The 20072-nt window shown below is 37.1% G+C and overlaps 2 protein-coding genes across 2 annotated transcripts in view; one reads left to right on the top strand and one right to left on the bottom strand.

Annotated features, from left to right (window-relative positions):
* Positions 1–18279, bottom strand: part of LOC5565714 (toll-like receptor 13) — a 39152-nt gene extending 20873 nt beyond the window's left edge. Inside the window, exons 1-2 of the mRNA XM_021845938.1 lie at positions 18159–18279; positions 17525–17672 (exon numbers count right to left, since the gene is read on the bottom strand). The gene's annotated coding sequence lies outside the window, so the exon portion shown is untranslated. The remainder of the gene's footprint in view (positions 1–17524; positions 17673–18158) is intronic.
* LOC110676784 lies at positions 4373–6069 on the top strand. The gene is made up of 5 exons (XM_021845939.1): positions 4373–4492; positions 4551–4678; positions 4740–5048; positions 5516–5693; positions 5753–6069. Exons 3-5 carry the CDS (start codon positions 4812–4814, stop codon positions 6067–6069), a joined length of 732 nt encoding a protein of 243 aa, XP_021701631.1. The 5' UTR covers positions 4373–4492; positions 4551–4678; positions 4740–4811.
* Positions 18280–20072: the final 1793 nt, after the last annotated feature.

The following is a 20072-nucleotide window of genomic DNA, read 5'->3' on the forward strand; positions in this document are numbered from 1 at the left end:
ACGATTATTTGGAGAATTTGCTGAAACAGTTCGTGAAGCTTTTTCTGAACCGATTTCTGGGATGATCCTTGGAGAACAAAGCTGATTGAACTCTTATGCATATCTTAAACGAAATTCTTGGAGGAATTTCTTTAAAAGTTCGTAAAATCACTATATGAACTCCTGCAGAAATCTTCCGATAAATATCTACAGGAATCTTTCAAAATACCTGAATTAGTTCCTGATGAAATTCTTGGAGAAAATCATGAAAAAAGAACACAGTATTACAAGCAGTCATTCTTGTCGTAATGTCACGACGAAATTCCAAACACTGTTAAAAACATGATAAGAGAAATGTGTGGTCGGATTATCTAAAACAAACACTTGAAAAGTATCATCTCCTGGTTTATGTTTGGTTTCTTATTGGTTCTTGTCTGGACTCATTCTTCAGACATGAAGTCTCTAATGTTTCTATTTTCAAAGCAGTCAGTCACTATCAGCCCTGCATCATAAGAAGTAGCTGAAGGGGCCCAGATAGCCGTAGCGGTAAACGCGCAGCTATTCAGCAAGACCAAGCTGAGGGTCGTGGGTTCGAATCCCACCGGTCGAGGATCTTTTCGGGTTGGAAATTTTCTCGACTTCCCAGGGCATAGAGTATCTTCGTACCTGCCACACGATATACGCATGCAAAAATGGTCATTGGCACAGTAGGTTCTCAGTTAATAACTGTGGAAGTGCTCATAAGAACAATAAGCTGAGAAGCAGGCTCTGTCCCAGTAGGGACGTAATGCCAGGAAGAAGAAGAAGAAGTTCGTTTATGTCGTCTAGTTTGCAATATTTTTTGTTATGGAATGACCGATACTGTATTATCCAACTCACAAAGAGCCTCCAAGTTAAAAAAAAAATCATATGTTTTAATTTTTTGAAATAGGGTGCATTAACTCTTGATTTCGAGCAACTATGAATCCCGACAATCCCGAAAAAGAAGTAGAGCCCGAAAAAAATGTTTCGGAGGGATCGGACCCAATGGGCCGTATGAATAAAATGTAGTAAAGTTGAGTTTACTACATTCTCGGTAGTAAACGCTATATGTGGAACACGAGTGGAACATATTTGTGTCATTTTCCTTTCTACACCTTTCGAACATACTACAAACAACGCATTGCTATGAATAAAGGTAGCATTTACTACAAAGCTACTGGTAGTTAGCTTCAGAGGTTGCTACACATGCTTTGAGTTTGCGGAATTGAATGGAATAATTTACTTTTGAGTAAAAATCATGGGAAAACGATATGAGTTTTGATGTATCGGAAGGTATTTTGAGTTTAGCAAAGGAATTCTGAGGTTACGAAAACTTTCGCTCCGCCAATTCTGAGATTCCGGTAAGATTACCGGCAGTAGCAATTTGTAATATCCGTGTAAATTCAGGCATTACGATAATTATGTTATTTTCTAGGAATTTTAGGATGTCGGTAGGAATTCAGATATTGATAAAGTAATTCTAAATTTTACGTGTAAATTCTGACACCTCAGATTTCCTTTTGTATTCCGGAATTCCTGTAGGAACTTTGAGATTCCGATAGGGATGTCGGATTTTTTATGATAATTCTGAAAATTTAAATACCATTCTAGAAGTATTGCAGAAATATTAGGAATCTGGTAAAAACTCTAGAATTGGGGTGGGAATGGGATTCCGAATATTAATCTCTTGGAATTCTGTGGGTATCTTTGAGACGGTATTTCTGTAAGAATCTATGAGATTGCGGTGGGATTCCTGCGAATTATTGTGTGAATATTTGTAATTCCGAAAATCAATCTTTGTAATTATTGTAAAAACCTTTAAGATTCCGTTGATCTCCAGTTCCGTTGGAATTTCAAAGTAAAGCTTTAATATAAACGTTTTGAGTGTCGGTAAATATTTTATAGATTTCAATTGGATTTTTTGTGGAATCGTTTAGAATTTTAATAATTTCAAAGGGAACCCTGGTGTTTTAGAGGAGATCCTCATTGAATTCTAACGACTACCAATGAAAAGTATCATCTCCTGGTTTATGTTTGGTTTCTTATTGGTTCTTGTCTGGACTCATTCTTCAGACATGAAGTCTCTAATGTTTCTATTTTCAAAGCAGTCAGTCACTATCAGCCCTGCATCATAAGAAGTAGCTGAAGGGGCCCAGATAGCCGTAGCGGTAAACGCGCAGCTATTCAGCAAGACCAAGCTGAGGGTCGTGGGTTCGAATCCCACCGGTCGAGGATCTTTTCGGGTTGGAAATTTTCTCGACTTCCCAGGGCATAGAGTATCTTCGTACCTGCCACACGATATACGCATGCAAAAATGGTCATTGGCACAGTAGGTTCTCAGTTAATAACTGTGGAAGTGCTCATAAGAACAATAAGCTGAGAAGCAGGCTCTGTCCCAGTAGGGACGTAATGCCAGGAAGAAGAAGAAGAAGTTCGTTTATGTCGTCTAGTTTGCAATATTTTTTGTTATGGAATGACCGATACTGTATTATCCAACTCACAAAGAGCCTCCAAGTTAAAAAAAAAATCATATGTTTTAATTTTTTGAAATAGGGTGCATTAACTCTTGATTTCGAGCAACTATGAATCCCGACAATCCCGAAAAAGAAGTAGAGCCCGAAAAAAATGTTTCGGAGGGATCGGACCCAATGGGCCGTATGAATAAAATGTAGTAAAGTTGAGTTTACTACATTCTCGGTAGTAAACGCTATATGTGGAACACGAGTGGAACATATTTGTGTCATTTTCCTTTCTACACCTTTCGAACATACTACAAACAACGCATTGCTATGAATAAAGGTAGCATTTACTACAAAGCTACTGGTAGTTAGCTTCAGAGGTTGCTACACATGCTTTGAGTTTGCGGAATTGAATGGAATAATTTACTTTTGAGTAAAAATCATGGGAAAACGATATGAGTTTTGATGTATCGGAAGGTATTTTGAGTTTAGCAAAGGAATTCTGAGGTTACGAAAACTTTCGCTCCGCCAATTCTGAGATTCCGGTAAGATTACCGGCAGTAGCAATTTGTAATATCCGTGTGAATTCAGGCATTACGATAATTATGTTATTTTCTAGGAATTTTAGGATGTCGGTAGGAATTCAGATATTGATAAAGTAATTCTAAATTTTACGTGTAAATTCTGACACCTCAGATTTCCTTTTGTATTCCGGAATTCCTGTAGGAACTTTGAGATTCCGATAGGGATGTCGGATTTTTTATGATAATTCTGAAAATTTAAATACCATTCTAGAAGTATTGCAGAAATATTAGGAATCTGGTAAAAACTCTAGAATTGGGGTGGGAATGGGATTCCGAATATTAATCTCTTGGAATTCTGTGGGTATCTTTGAGACGGTATTTCTGTAAGAATCTATGAGATTGCGGTGGGATTCCTGCGAATTATTGTGTGAATATTTGTAATTCCGAAAATCAATCTTTGTAATTATTGTAAAAACCTTTAAGATTCCGTTGATCTCCAGTTCCGTTGGAATTTCAAAGTAAAGCTTTAATATAAACGTTTTGAGTGTCGGTAAATATTTTATAGATTTCAATTGGATTTTTTGTGGAATCGTTTAGAATTTTAATAATTTCAAAGGGAACCCTGGTGTTTTAGAGGAGATCCTCATTGAATTCTAACGACTACCAATGGAATAACTACAATTCTTATAAAAATCTCTACATTCTAAGTTCTAGACATTCCAAGGATACTATCAGAAACCCTACCAAAATAACGAGAATATCACAGAAACACTTAGAACATCGGAATTCAACATAACAGCATGAAACACACGAGGAGCATCAAAATTCTACCGCAATTTCACCAGAATCTCAGTACTAGAAGGTGCTAGAAAATATGTGGTTCCAAATTTGATAGCTGCAATCTCAAGATCTCTTCATAAATGTTAAGCTAGTATTTAAAAAATCATCGGCGTTGGCGAAGGCCGAAAACCACCCAGAAAATTCTTTGATGTACCATCATCACAAAATCATAGACATAGAGAGAATACCAGACTAATCGCAAAATTACACTACAAATCTTGTCAAATAACAGCACCTCCATGATTTGTGCAAATTGTCGCGTAATCGATTAGATTCCATGCATTTTCTTCATATGCATGATTGCATTAATTTTAAGCGTCACTCTGAATAGATTATGCTTTACGTGCAGAATCACTCTGCACTCTGAATGGAAATTTCTTAACGTGCAGCTTCAGTCACTGCTCATGTTCGAAAATAGTAAGTACTACATGTTCGAAAAGTTTTTTATTCATACCAAAAGTGTAGTAAACTTTGTGGATTTTGTTTTTGAGTAGATGCTACATGTAGTAAAGTTCAAAGTTTTTTATTCATATCACCCAATGGCCCACGAAGACGATGATTACGAAGAGGCAGAAATATCGTACGAAGAAGTAAGTGTTGAAAGCATTGCTGTCGTACAACTACTGCAATCATTCCGGATCTCGATAGACGTAATAAACAAGTTTCTTGGTAAGATTTACTTTGCAATAATGTCTAAAATGATATTTAAAGTAACTTATCGATATAGCAAATGGATATGATTTGAAATCTCTCCGAGTTATTGAACGAAAAGAAATTGAGGAACTTCTTTGTGAACCGTATCTTGGAGATAGGACAAAAGTTATCCATGGATTGAATGTATGGCGAAAATCACAAGTAGGCAGTTATTTCACATTCAACTGAAAAGTTTCGATACAATAATACCATATTATTTTAGAACCTTCCTCCCGTATCCTCTCCGCTGAAATCTGTTCAAAATGTAATTCAGAGTAAACAACATCCAGAGATTATGAATCGAGCTATGGATCGAGAAAATTATTCAGCACGATTCCTCATTCATATCTCGGCCAAAGGAAAGCAAATCCTCACGAACTACAACTCATCAAAAATTCTCACAAAATTACAAAAGAAAATCATAACTCATATTGTCGTAGACGAATTTAAAGATGTTTTTGGCAAACTCTCACATAATGAGCTTCTGAGTCGAGCATCCGAGCTGAACGAACTTTTTCCATCAGAATCAAAGGTGAAAATCCATTCATTTATCATACCATAAAGGGTAAATTTACCAATAGTAGATCCGTTAAAATAGCTTATGTTCACTATCAATGAAACTGAACCATTTAGTTACTAAACACATTTTTGTCTTCAAAAATCCTCGTTACATATATTGACATAACATTCGAAATAGTATTTTAACTTGATCCAACCGTTTAAAACTTTCCAGACATACTCTGCAGTGAAATAGCTAGAAGTCCACGATTGGTCGATATACTCCAGCAAAAACTTATCGATACTTAGCCATTCATTGATTACGTAAGGATTTTTGGTAGATGGGATTGTTTGAGATTTTGAAGGTGACATATTCAAATTTACATGTTATTACGGAAACTTTTATTCACTGGGTTAATGTTCAATTATTTTACGTAATTAATGTAGGGCTCCTTTTCATTTCAAAATGCCTAATAGTTTGAATCTATGTTTTATTTTCAGGAGTCTTGGTACCAGCCAACTTTTTCGTTTGTCGGCGGGAAAAAGACTAGAATAGGTCGTTTGCCAAAAGGTTGCCTTTATGACCGTAACTGCAATTATACTATTCCGAAAGTCTCGCTGCGAAAGTCTAACGATAGTGAAAATATTACACCGTTATGTTCGCCTTCTGAAGCTGAATGTAAGTCATTTCAATTACAATTGTGTATCTAATCTATCCAATTGACAACGTATTTTCAGGGGTTGAATACCAACAAACGAAAACATGGATCAGGCACCATGAAGACGAATGGCCAGCAGTAATGCAAAAGTGGGCATTAACGAGCATAATTCGATTGTATGAGATTTCAAAATTGGAAAAACGAACGTGTGGTTTGATTTTGGATTTATATCCGACACTGCGCAGTCCCGACGGATACCAACTGGGACAAATTGATTTCGATACAAAGTTCCCGACCAAAAGCTCTGCATTATTCGAGAAATGGAATTCTTTCATCGAATCGCTCAAGCCTATTCTCGTTGCCGATGTGAGCGATAAAAGCGCAAAACTATTCTAAATCAACTGGAAGGTGAACTAAGTGAAGGTAAATAGTTTAATATTCAATTAACTGATAATCTAACTCTGTTGTATTCTTTGGTTAAAGATTGTTGGGATGCGGTGTACTCAATGTTGCTGCCGTACATCTTACCCTGTGCTGTACTGACCCTGTCGGACAGAGGAAAGTGGAAACCCAGTTACATTGAAAATCGTAACAGCTTTGTCTACTGGGTACAGAGCATAATCGATCTACAGTCAAAAGTTAAAGCTCACCACACTTCACGTTCTGAGACTAGAGGAATGCCACAATGTCCACTGGTGATCGTTGTTGGACCAGACTTATCAACGTTGAACACCTTTATAGTGTCCTTCGGTGACGCATTCTACCAGTTTCCTACCTTTCTGAAAGCGTTGGACATCTGCTATAAATTCTACAAAGCCTACAGCCTACCATTTGCTGCGGAATGTGCCGGATCATGGAATCTCATCAATCACGTCATCTTCGAGTTTCCGGTAGAATCCTCTTGTCGCGCAAAAATACTTTCGATCAGTAATGTGATCAGTTCCAGAAGTTAAAGATGTTCAACTGTCCATCATCAGACTGTCACTGGGAAAGCATTTCGATCGATCAGTATTATTGTCACGTTCAACGAATGCACGAGCCACTGAATGGATACATGTGTATCCAAAACTGTGGCCGCATTCTAACATCGATCACAAGCCTTCGAAAACATAAGTTATCTTGCAAAGAGAAAAATAAAACCACACCAGAGCGCCATGTAACAAAAATCGAACAACGTGAAACCTATATCGAAAATAAAATTGAAGTGGAAGATCAAAGCAGCCTCAGAGAAAATGATCAAAATAAAATTGAAACCGAGAATCAATTTGTCGTCTGTTCAGATACCGCGCAACTAGCAGCTATTAAGGCGAAGTAGGCCGTCATTGAAATTTGTACGCGTCGTTGATGATTGTTGCTAATTCATCTCACGATTTGGAATCAAAGAAAATCAGTTGGTTTTGCACTGACACACCTGAAAAAGTATCAGCATACTTTCTGCATGTTAGCGCGTACAGTGATACTTTTTCAAGTCATTATAAACTATCAAGGCTGAGTATTATCAATTTGAAATGCACGCTGAAAAGTCATCATTGTTGCCAATACGAATGACGGGCTACTTAGCCTTAACGCAAACCGATTAAGTATGAATATGACATTAAAGTGGCTGACTGAAAATGGATTGGCAAGAAAAGTGGCTTTTGAAATAAATAATGACATCAAACAGAACATCGTTGGCCCTCTGAGCTCAGTGATCAAAGATCTACAAATGACTGGAGCCATGACTATTGAGTGTAAACAGGCTCTTGACACTATGCTTGATAGTTATGATTGTACCTCAGAGTACAAATGTATACAGCAGCTGAAACGAGATGGTTTATACGAAGACCCGACATTTTTCCATATAAGTGAGGAACCTCTGCCATTATCCGATCCGCGCTACAAGGTAGGTAGTAAAACATGAACCCAAAATTGTAGTTGTATAAAATTCTATATTTCTCTTTCATTTTTTATAGGGAGATGAGCAAATTCAAGGTGCGCTAATGCCTGTTAAGTTTATGCTACGAACGTATTTAGAAAGAGATGGTGTATTCAACATGATTATTAACAGCTTGAAGCTATCGAGTGATGGACTGATCCGCTCGCTTATTGATGGTTCGATTTGGCAGGAGAGAACTGCAAGCATGTGTTGCAGAACCGTGATTCCCATAAATATCTATTTCGACGATTTCACTACAAGTGACACATCCTCTTGTCATTCCAAAGCAACTTCCATTTGCGCCGTTTATTTGAATATACCATGTATGCCAGCTTACCTACAAGGAAAATTGAATAATATTTTAAGCGTAGGGTTCATTAAAAGCCAGGATAGGAACAAAATGAACAACGATAAAACACTATCCAAATTGATCGATTTGTTGGTAGATTTAGAGGTTGAAGGCATCACAGTAAGAATAGGTGATCAGGACCAAAAGGTGTTTTTTGTTATAGGATTTGTCCTTGGTGACAACTTAGGTGTGAATGGGATTCTAGATTACGTTGAAAGCTTCAGAGCTAACTTTTTCTGCAGAGTGTGCAAAAGAAGAAGAACTCAGACAGAGGTAGATACAAAAGAATACCCGGATGTTTTTCGTACGATAACTAGTTATGAACATGACGTTCAATTGGCGACAGTCTCAGAAACAGGCATTAAATCTCCTAGTTGCTTCAACAAAATTCCATCATACCACGTCACACACAACTTTGTTTTCGATATTATGCACGATATCTTTGAAGGGGTAGCACTTTATGATCTTCAACACATGTTATACTATTTTATTTACATCAAACATTACCTTAGCGTCAGTAGCTTCAACGAGAGAAAAAACGCTTTCATTTATGGAAGTCAACACTCTGATAACATAATTCATGACATCCAAGAATATCACATAAAACTGAAAAAATTGAAATGCACTGCCAGTGAAATGAAAACATTGATTACGTTCCTTCCATTACTTGTAGGTCCTTTAATACCAGAATTTGATGAAGTTTGGCAACTAGCATGTGCTTTAGTAAAAATCGTACATATTACTCTGTTAAGAGAAGTGCCTTATGCTTTAGTAAAAGAATTGAGATCTTTAATTGATTATCATTATCACCAATATGTGAAATTGTTCAAAAACACTCTCAAGCCAAAGCACCACAATTTAGTGCACTATCCCACCGCAATTTTAAAAGGTGGAGCTCTTAGGTCACATTGGTCTATGAGATTTGAGGCTAAGCATCGAGAACCTAAAGCATATTGTAAAATTAACAGCAATCGTATAAATATGTGCTCTGCCATCGCCATTTAAGCTAACTTCAAATTTGCGTATAATTGCCTAAACAATAACTTCGTTTTTCCTAAATTTACATACGATAGAAGTCAGGTATATATAAACCGATTCAAATCAGAACATCATCAGTGTATTGATTTCGATTTGTACAATATTAATCAAGAATCGGTCAGATTTTTGAAACATTTTGTGAAATGTGAAACTTTGTATTACAGAGCATCGGTTTTTATTATTATTCGAAAGGATACAGCTTATGTTTTCAAAATAATAGAAATTTTTCTTAACAATGATAATAGAATACTTATCCTATGTGAGAAATTTAAATTTGTTAAAGGAGATTGGGCAAAAATGTATGGAGTTTGGTCCCGGAATGTACACGGATGACTTATATATCATTTGAAAGATTCTACCCCATTACCCCGAATCCCATTACCCCGAATGCCATTAACCCGAACGCCATTACTCCGAATTCCAAAACCCCGAACGACCCATCACCCCGAATGACATTACCCCGAATTCCAATATCATGGAGAAATGTCATCAATATCATCATGTCAAGATAATTGTGAATTCGGGGAAATAGCATTCGGGGTGATGGAATTCGGGGTAAAGGTATATTCGGGGTAATGGAATTCGGGGTGATGGCATTCGGGGAAATGTCATTCGGGGTAATGGGGTAGAATCCATTTGAAAGATCTAAATGAGACAAAAAAAAAGTTGATATGGGGCCAAAAATATTCGTCGTGGGAGAAAAAAGTTTTGTGTGCTGGAATGGTGTAAGAAGAGGTATGTTTTGGACAGTTCCTATTGAATAATATTTACTTGCGCAAATGTTTTGAATTCGTGCCTATGTATGTGCTTAGGTATGTTTTTATCTTAATTGATAATATTTCAAAAATGTTGTGATTTGACACAGATTTCAGAACGTTTTAAGTTGCTGAAATGTGAATACTTGAAACATACGGTGATAAAAAAAATATAAAGATATAGGTATGAGCGTTTCACAAACACGTCACTTTAGGTAACAGTTGGACACAAATATCAAATCGTATTATCCTATTTCAGTGTTCTAGCAATATGTTTGTATAAAACGGCGGTTTACTCAGGAAGGATTTTCCAGATTATATCCGTTTTATCATTACAGTGGTTGTGTTGTTGTATTCTGTACTACACTGGAAGAAATACCTCGCCTGTCGTACACAGCTTCAGCGTGCTGGAAATCCGCGCGTCAGTTACCTCACTAATATCTTTGATATCAATAACATTATACTAGCATGCTATTGTTTCTCAGAGAAGAAGATCATTTGAATTAGTAGTATCTGTAGTGTTTGACTGTTTGCTGTGTACAAACTGCCAATAATTCGAGCAGAACAATTTCGGTTTGCTATCTATGTCAGCTCCATTGGCGACGCCTGGGCACATGTGGCTCCACAATTGCTTCGCTAAGAACGCTAAATACGCATGAGGATGACAATAATGTGAATGTTTAGAAGTAATCATACCATCTTCCAGAGCTGCGCGACACACTTGAGCTGGGAACAGCTTTCATCGTGATGAACGACATGCAAAAACATGAGATCGGATGGTGGTCAATCTACAAAAGAGTGTGCATGTTGAGAATCAACGGTCGATCAACGGATGACAAAGACGCAGCTGGAACGCAAGTAGGACCGCCACCCATGTTTCCACGTTAAGATCATTGTAGGAGATAAGAACGCCAAGATTAGGAATTGAGATGGACGATTGGGAAGATCAGTACTGTCGGACTGGCAAACATGAATGTCCAATGCTTGACTGTTTTGCCGCCTCTAAGAATATGGTCATTATGGTGTAGCACCTACTTCCAAGATAACCTTCCGTACCAATGGTGATCGCTAGTCATCCACAGCAAATGAAATCTCGAATCGGTCAGGTATTATTTGATAGATTGCACATCTCCGACATCATCAACGTCAAAATGTATCGTGGTGCTAACATTCTTTCTACCCACTACCTGATAATTATAAAAATGCGCTTCAAACTTCCTGTCGTTAACAATGAACGGTACCGACGCCCGCCTCAGCATGACCTTCAGCGTCTGAATTACACGGATGTTGCCACAGCATCTCTAGCAAGCGTAACCGAAATAGGTTATGCTTGCTGAAACCCTTCTTGGCTATTGTACTACAGTAAAAATAGCCATCAACTCACAGGTGGAGTCATTGTGCGTTGAACGTAGTCTATGGTCCGATTGGTTTGCTGAAGAGTTTAGAATTATTCTAGAGGAAAAAAAACGTGAAGTACCATACACATCTATCTGTCTTTTCTTCTATCTGTAAAACTTGCATAAAAATTGTCAAGGGCTTGTACACAAGCTACTGGAGGGTAACAGACGGAGAGAGATAGGAGATAATATAAGATATGCACTCATTAGAAAAAAAAAAGTTCATTAGACTCCACGGCATTCGTATACCAATTCGTAAAACGATAATGATTGACATTTTAACTTAAGACTGGTTGAATAATGTAGGAGCTCAGGTGATACTAAACATCCACGTATGCGGTATACAGCGCGAGATGGTTTATACTAGTGAGCTAGATTGCCATTAATTTAAACACATGAAATCCTAAAACTACGCATGTGTTACTGCGTAGCATTTAGCAATAAGCATGTCAACTCACATTTTACGTTTTTTGATGCTGATGATGTTGTTCATTGAGGTTGAGTGGGTTGAGCTGATGGTTTTATTGATCTCTTCGTAAAATTCGTCCTGGAGAAATATTTACTTCGGCAAAAACAAAACAGTCAGTTCTTCTATAAGACACCACACACTTTTCTTTCACCACTGTTTCCCAATTACTTTTCGTCGTATGAGGCAACTTTTTTTTAGAATACAAGTCGTAATATTACCTTATTACGAACAAAAAATATCGTATAGGTCGGTTAAAAAACACGGTCTAACATGTAATGTTTTTCATCTTTAAATCAAAGTCCTTATTCACTTCTTTAAAACATAGAACATCTAATCATCATATAGGTGCAGAAAAATATATGTTTTCATTTTTAATCGATAAAAAATATAGCAAAAATATAATAAAATACATAGAAAATCCATCTCAAACCATGCGGAATAACTTTTTTCTCCCACGACGGCTATTTTTGACCCCATACCAACTTTTTCTTGTCTCATTCAGATCTTTCAAATGACATATGAGTCATCTGTGTACATTCCGGGCCCAGATTTGCCCAATCTCCTTTAACGAACATTTGCAGTCCTACGAGCTAAATACACAAACAACAACTGTTTTAGTAAACAACATTGAAATATGAAAGTCAGAGCGCATTAATTTACATGATGTTGATGGAACTATGTATATGCGACTGTGTAACTATTACAATACGTGAATAGACTTTGTTAACTAGTTATAGTATGTACAGTATTGGACATTACATTTGCAACTTTTTAGATTTTACATATAAAATTTGGTAGGCTGGGGCTCAGTTATTTATTGACAGATTTGAATGAAATCTCTACAGAACGTCAGACATAACTTGAATTTTAACATACATATTTGAGTAATTTTTACAACCTAGAAATTTTTTGAAGAAAACATGTAAATTATGGGTGAAATTATTATCAAAGTTATCTGGTTTTACGGTACATGTACATGTTACCAAAACCGAACGGACACTGTATCTCGAAATGTGAAAAACCTATACAAAAACTATCTTTAGTAAACTTGTTTATGTCCTCAAAACGACAACTGATTAAAAGTAGTCCTTCAATTATTTTATTTATTGTTGTAATTATTTAAATTTGTAAAAAAAAAATAACTATAGCCAAACCGTTATTGCCTTTGAACTTATGATTAAAGTATCACTCAAAAACATATTGAAATTCAACTTATTTCTGAAGAACTTTGAAAATTTCATTAAAATCTGTTCAAAAATCACACATATCTAAACCTCAAAAGTTTACCATTTTGTATGAAAAATCAAAAAAGTTGCAAATGTTTTGTTCAATACTGTATGTAAATTGTACGCTGTAAAACAAAATTCAATGTAATGCAAAATTAAATAAATCAATCTTATGCAAACATATGAGTACGGGCTTCTCTGTCGGTGAACGCATAATTGGTCTATAGATTTTTTAAATAAATAGGCCAGTTTTGTGGTTATCGACAGTTTTATTGTATAGAAATAGAACATGAAGTGCTTCAGAGGTAATACAAACCCTCATTTAATTTCAACCATTTTATTAGTTAAATCAAACAAAATCCATAGTTGATTCAAACGTATCCTTATTTATTTCAAACAACCGTTTAGTTTGAATCGAACTAAAATTTGGTTGAAGCAAATTTAAGAATTTGTTTGAATTTACCTAGAATTTTTCAGCTGTCAAAATCAAACAACCAATATTTTGTTTGTTGTTAACATATATTTGTTGAAATAAAGTTCATATCAATATAAAAAATTACCTACATTTCTAGTTTGTTTTGAACATGATGGTTTGTTAAAGTAAAGTGTAAATTTGTTTGTGTAAATTTTAATACGTAAATTTGGTTGAAACAACCTAAAATTTGGTTGTGTTTACCATTCTTTTTTCTCAGTGTATATTACATTTGGCATGATTGCCTTCAATGTGATTTTTGAAAGTTAAATTCTTATCTAGCATGAGCCCTAGATATTAAACTTCATCTGACCAATTTATTGGAACCCCTCTCATCGTGACAACATGTCTACTTGAAGGTTTCAAATAAAGAGCTTTTGGTTTATGTGCGAATATTATTAGTTGAGTTTGGGAAGCGTTAGGAGAAATCTTCCATTTTTGCAAGTATGAAGAAAAAATACCCATTTTTTTGCAATCGACTACAGATGACACGCAGACTTCGTCCTTTGGCGGAGAGGCCTGTGTCATCCGCAAACAAGGATTTTTGACATTCCTGAGGTAACTCAGGCAAGTCAGATGTGAAAATATTGTATAATATTGGTCCCAAAATGCTGGCTTGAGGAAAACCAGCTCTTGCAGGAAGTCTTTCAGATTTGTAGTTCTGATAATTAACCTGAAGTGTACGATTTGATAGAAAACTTTGAATTATTCCAACAATGTGTGTTGGAAAATTAAAGTTGTTGATAATTTTACGATCAAACCTTCATGCCAAACATTGTCGAATGCGTTTTCTATGTCTAGAAGAGCAAGACCAATAGAATAGCCTTCAGATGTGTTCTCACTCCTCACTTCTCACTACTCATTTCTCATTCCTCATTCCTTACTCATCATTACTCATTCCTCATTCCTCCAGCTATTTCCCTGTATGACCAAGTCAATACGTCGATTAGCAATGTCGGTTCTGTGACTAATTCAATGAAATCAGTATAAAAGGCCCAAGCGCAAATATAGGAACACCCACACCTAATGGATCTTTTACCATATGTACATTCAGGTCTACGAGAAAATCTTCATCGGTGCATTCCTGGTTGCAATCGTAGCTGTGTTTAAGCCAAGTTCTAATTTATATAAATATTTATATGTTATAATACGTCACATTGTAATTATGTTGAGGAACCTACTCCTCTTGTTAGGTTTATTGCTCGACAAAAAGGAGGACTGCTGGCTGATGCGAGAGAAATGTTTGCTTGTGTGAAAAAAAAAACAACCATTTGCAACCTCAGTTGCAAAGGGGTTGAAAACAGAATCACGTGCACGAACTCGCCAGCTGTCACTTTCACTTCCCCCGCAGTGTACCACACCCCGCATCCACTGACTGCTTAGATTGCTGTACCTGTACTTTCAATATACTTTGCATTTTACCATTCGAACATGCATGATTCTTTTGAGCGTGCGCAAGGTATTAACTCGAGGGACAGTTTGTCGGGTGAATGAGAGTCAGTTTAGTGAAGGATTTTGTGGCGAACGGATGTGTTGATATGCACTCAACACGATTGATGGCGGAATCGGCTAAAAGTGGAGTGTGATGGTGGCTCCGGATACTACACCACGCTTAGTAAAAAATCCAAGTAGACTATATTACGGCCCATATAGCGGTAAACGGGCAGCTATCCAGCAAGACTAAGCTGAGGGTTGTGAGTTTTAATCGCACCGGATGAGGATGTTTTCCAGTCGAAAATTTTCTCGACTTCCCTGGGCATAGAGTATCTTCGTGGTTGTCAAACAATATACATATGCAAAAATGGTCAGCTTGCAAGGAAAGCTCTCAGCTAACAACTGTGAAAGTGCTCATCATGTTTGAAAGAACCTCCTCTGCGATGCAAAAATGAGGCGATTTCAACGTTATTCTGAGGAGGAGAAAATCCCGGTGAAATTGTGATTTGTGGTTTTATGGAATTTAACACTGATGTGTTTTGTGCTGCATCTTCTTCACTCATTTTTAGTTGCCTCTCTGCTTGGTATTTTTTCGCTCTCTCGCAAAGAGGCAAAGGTAGCACCAAGGGGTGGATCACTCCTAATGCATCTAATTATTTCGAGTAAATTTGATGCATTCAAATACATTTAAATGCACACCTTCAGCAAATTTGCTAATCATGGCTTGCTCAAACGTTTTACAGTTGTGTATTACTGATAGTAATACTTGTTCGATAACCTGAAATAAATAACGATTAGCAAATCAAAAGGAAGAACCATGGTTTACAACTGGGAGGGAGGCACCGATACTATACACGAAATATGACACAAGACTTTTCCAAATTGCAAGATAACTTCCGCTCACCAACGACAATCAAGGCAGGCTTGGGGAAAATCGCTAGTTTTCTTTTATTGTGTACCTACGATCTTTCTGGACAAACTTGGAAAAAGGGCCATAGTTTTATGTGCATTCAATTTTAATGATGATTGGAAAACAGTAAAAAGATGCGTGTTTCATTACTTTATATTCGATCAAATTAAAAGGTACTATCGTGGCATTGCTTTTGGGTGTTGCAGAAATTGATTTTCAACCGACTGTTGTCAACTTTGTTGGAATGCAAAAATTTGTTTTGATCAATTGCGCGCTTTTATCAAGTTTGTCCATTCTTCAAGATCTGGGCTCACAGTGACAGTTCGTGACAGCAGAATCTCGGCTCACTATGACGTACATAAATTTTGTATCGGTTTCTCCCTCCCAGGTTTACAATATTCAATTTGCCGTGAGGAGCGCAACCAAATTTAAAACGTACACAATAAACAACGCGTTGCTATACAACGATTCGTTGCTAAAGTGGTGTTATTGAAGACAAAGCTAAGTTGATGCGAATGTCGAAAAAATGCATTTGATGCAAATAAATGTACATTTGATGTGCACTGAACAAGTGATCCACCCCTTGGGTAGCACGCTGCTCTAGAGTATGTCACCGAGCTCTGATGTTGAGGAGTACTATAGAGCCTGGTGTTCATACGTTGAGAATCAGGTTCTCTATCAGTTGTTTTGTAACGCCTGAAAGACGAAGACGTGAGTGATAACACGACACAAAACGTCGTCATTTTTTTCCTAGAATAGATTGACTGGCTGTCTTCTAGGTCACAGATATAAAATAATTGTAAAACATGCTGATAAATGAAAGCAGATAAGCTCGTGTCTATGCGAAAACAAGTTACGTAGTGTGTGCTTTGGAGTCAAATTCGAGGATTTTCGATTTTTCTGCAGTTTGAAAAAACAAATATTTAATTGAGTTCCACTAAAGAACATTATGGAAATTTAAAACAAGGACGGTTCATCGCAGGGAGGGGGTGATCGTGAAAAAAGCGAAAAATTAGCGATATTTTGAAACATTGATCATTGATATCTCGGAAACATTTATGTATAGAATTATACATTCTTCGGTGCTTATAGTAGAAGCATTAGCCTTTGAATGCTATTGTCGCGTCTTTTCGTGTGACCAACATCTAGTTTGCCACGCTCTGACAGCTTGAGTACCGGGTCTATAAGTGTCAAAACATTTTTTTTAATCAAAATAAAACATTATCTACAAGATGGCATTGAACAAACAACCAAAAACATCAATAGTAAGTATTAATAAAATAATATTTTTTTGTGATAACAGCGCCACAAGCGTTCGACTACTTAAATTTCTTGTGCTTATTTGCAACAGGCTACTTCATTACACATTGGTTAGTTTGAAATTCACCACATGATGGCGTTAGCTCAAAAACCATTTTTCTGGGACTATGACGTTCTTTAACTAGATCTTAAAATGGTCATCAATCAATGTGACACTGGAATTTTTCCGGGGACCGGTTCGCAAAGTACGAATACGATTTGCAGGCGCAGAACCAGAACATTCAGAGCGAGACGGCCGCTGCACTGAAAACAAGTAATTCAGCCGATGTTTGTATGCCATTGATGTTATTGGCAAAGATTCACATTGGTCTTTAGACTACACACCACAATTCGCAATGGAAACACCATTTTTTGCGTTCTTATACCCCAAAAGATAATCAGCCGTCGTGTCTCGAACCCATGACCATCAGCATGGTTTTGCTGAATTCCTGCGAGTGTAGGATGTTTTGCTCTAAAATTACAATGTTTGACTGCAATCATAACCCATACTGTAGCACGATTTCATATATTCAACTGTTTCCAGAATTGTTCTTTCCATAAAAAATATTATTACATATTACTCTTACCGCTATGTACCGTTTGCTGATCTGTCGAATGTTCTGAATGATGCAGATAATGATACTGGAATCTTATAACCCTCAATAGATGCAGGCCAGCTTCCAATGATTTGTCCAGACGACTCTCCAAGTGGCAAGCTTTTTTTCGAACTCGAGGCTGTCGAAAAAAATTTCGAAGATGTTATTAGGTCTGAAAATTATTTTCTATGCCTGGGGCGGTTGTGCGACCTTTCCCCGAATGCCAGTTTCCCAATAAGCCATTTCCCCGAAAAATGATGTAGTTCAAAAAGCTGCAAGAATAGTCTTTAGTGACAGGATGGTTAACTAGGGAGAAGCAATCAAGAGAAGGATATATCTGATCATTCTTTGTTTAGTCATGTTGCCAAAAGTTCCGAGGACCATAAAACTCGAAAGAACCATCAATCCAATAAATAAGGGTGCATATCCGATGACCTACTTGTTCACCACCTTGAAATGCAATAAAATATGACATTTATGAGTGCTAGAAAGTTTTCGGGGAACTGGAGATTGGGGAAACGACATTCGGGGATCCGAAATTCAGAGAAATGTAGCACAACCGTCTGGGACTGCTGCAAAAGTCTAATCTAGTTTAAATTAAGATTATATGAGTTGCATCACTTACCAGTGTAATTTCAGATAGCGTAGCTTCTGTATCCTTCCCGTTAACAAAAACTTGTTTCCGTGCCAACCTGGAAGATGTAAGGTAATCCTTCATGATCAAATGTAAAACTAAATAAATGGAAAAAAATCTTATCTACACCCTCTAAATTTAATCATTTTCACTGGCGCTGTAGTTGATGAATTTTTGACGTTTTTGATTTGAAGATTCTCCGCCCAATGTATGAATATAAATGTTATTGCGTCTTAACCATTTGTTTTAGATAAACAGTGTCTTCGGGAAAGTTTTTCCACAATATTTGCACATTTTTTTCACAGGGCTTTAGAATTTAAGTGGTTCTCATTGCTTAAAAAAATCAAAATACAGGTATATTTTTTTGCGCACTTTGGCCAAGGTGCCTTTAAAACTTTTGATTGTTCATATTTTTACTGGAGACACCAAAGAACAACCTTGAATGTTTTCTAAATTATTCACGTTTTAATGGCGTCAAAATATTTGAAATATATTTAGGCATTTTAAAGATACATCAATTTATGAAAATATTTTTTTTTTTTCATTCAGGTAAATCTGTAATAATAAAATACAGCACCTAAGCTTCTTCAGCAAAAACAAGCGTAGTCAAAAGTTCAAAAAATGCACGTAACAAAAAAATGCGATATTCTATTACATAATTGGCAACACTGTACAGCACATATTTGTGTTCGTACGAGGCTCATATTTATTTATATTCCTAATTGTGCTCATCGAGTTTAAATTTGACCCGTAGTGTGCTTTTGCAAGTCCGTAGTTTCGGTTCTCCTTCATCAGTGAAATGCAGTGCACGAACCGTTTTAAAGTGTGAATTTTGTTGATGCTAGTTGGCGGTAATTTTTCATCAGAAGTGTTTGTGACTACCTCCTTCACCTCCCAGCCCTTCGCCCATTTTTATCCTCCAAAGTGACATCTAGCTGGAATATTCGGAACCTTTGCGATTGCATGCCACATCGATCCATAACCGAAAGCTTATTGCAATACACGTTAACTTTGCTGGTTGCATATCTGTGGGCGGATCGCTCTGAAAAGGGTCACTGCACAAACATGTAATTCTCTCTTTTACTCTTACATAAAATTTGTAAACAACAAGGCCAGTAAACGTCAAAATCCCATGCAAAATCAAAACAATGCAGAGCCCTATAATCCAACAGTTGTCCGTCCTTTGTCACGGTTCTACCGATCGCAATGGCCTGCAACAAGTGTGAAGAAACTATCGCTGATACGGAACGAATCATTTGTGGAGGATATTGCCGACACTCGTTCCACTTGACATACATACATACATACATGAGGATGGATGATTCTTTCAGAGTCGGCTGTGCCGTCTTGTTTACTAGTGATCATTTTCGGAAAATCTCGTCACGTTCTTCCAACGGAAATGTTCATGATGAGGCATCTATCAAATGTCTCAAGGACGATATCGCTGAGTAGAAACAAATCGTTGGACTTTTATCTTCCAAAGTTGACGCCAAGTCGACCATACCTATACTATCTACACCGCGGTCAGGATTAAATCGAATGAGGAGTTCGAGCAATGTCCCGAACACGCCAAAACGGAAACGTGTGGAAAGTCTACCTATGGAAAGGCCATCGATTATTCGCGGATCTAAAGCTGCATCCGCCCCTCCTGCCAGCGACCCACAGCCGTCCCGGTCCTGTGTGTGGATTTGAAGAAAAGGTCTTCCGAAATTCGAATACAGGCAAGTACATCGCTCTATTGAACAATTCGTCCGCTGAAATGTTTGTAGTTTTCAAATCTCCTGCATCAATCAGCTTCCATCGTACTTCAACATTCAGATCACCGGGACACACGCCTGCCTCTAGCCTCTTGGAAGCCTGTGACTCGCCCACCGTCGTCGTGCCTCTCCTGCCAGCGACCTGCAG

This window comes from Aedes aegypti, chromosome 2, assembly GCF_002204515.2.
Source record: "Aedes aegypti strain LVP_AGWG chromosome 2, AaegL5.0 Primary Assembly, whole genome shotgun sequence".
NCBI classification, from domain to species: domain Eukaryota; kingdom Metazoa; phylum Arthropoda; class Insecta; order Diptera; family Culicidae; genus Aedes; species Aedes aegypti.

Coding starts and splice junctions, on each gene's coding strand:
- LOC110676784 (XM_021845939.1), top strand. CDS start 4,812: ATGAATCGAGCTATGGATCGAGAAAATTATTCAGCACGATTCCTCATT. Junction 5,049..5,515: donor TTTTTCCATCAGAATCAAAG/GTGAAAATCCAT, acceptor TTTTATTTTCAG/GAGTCTTGGTACCAGCCAAC. Junction 5,694..5,752: donor TTCGCCTTCTGAAGCTGAAT/GTAAGTCATTTC, acceptor ACGTATTTTCAG/GGGTTGAATACCAACAAACG.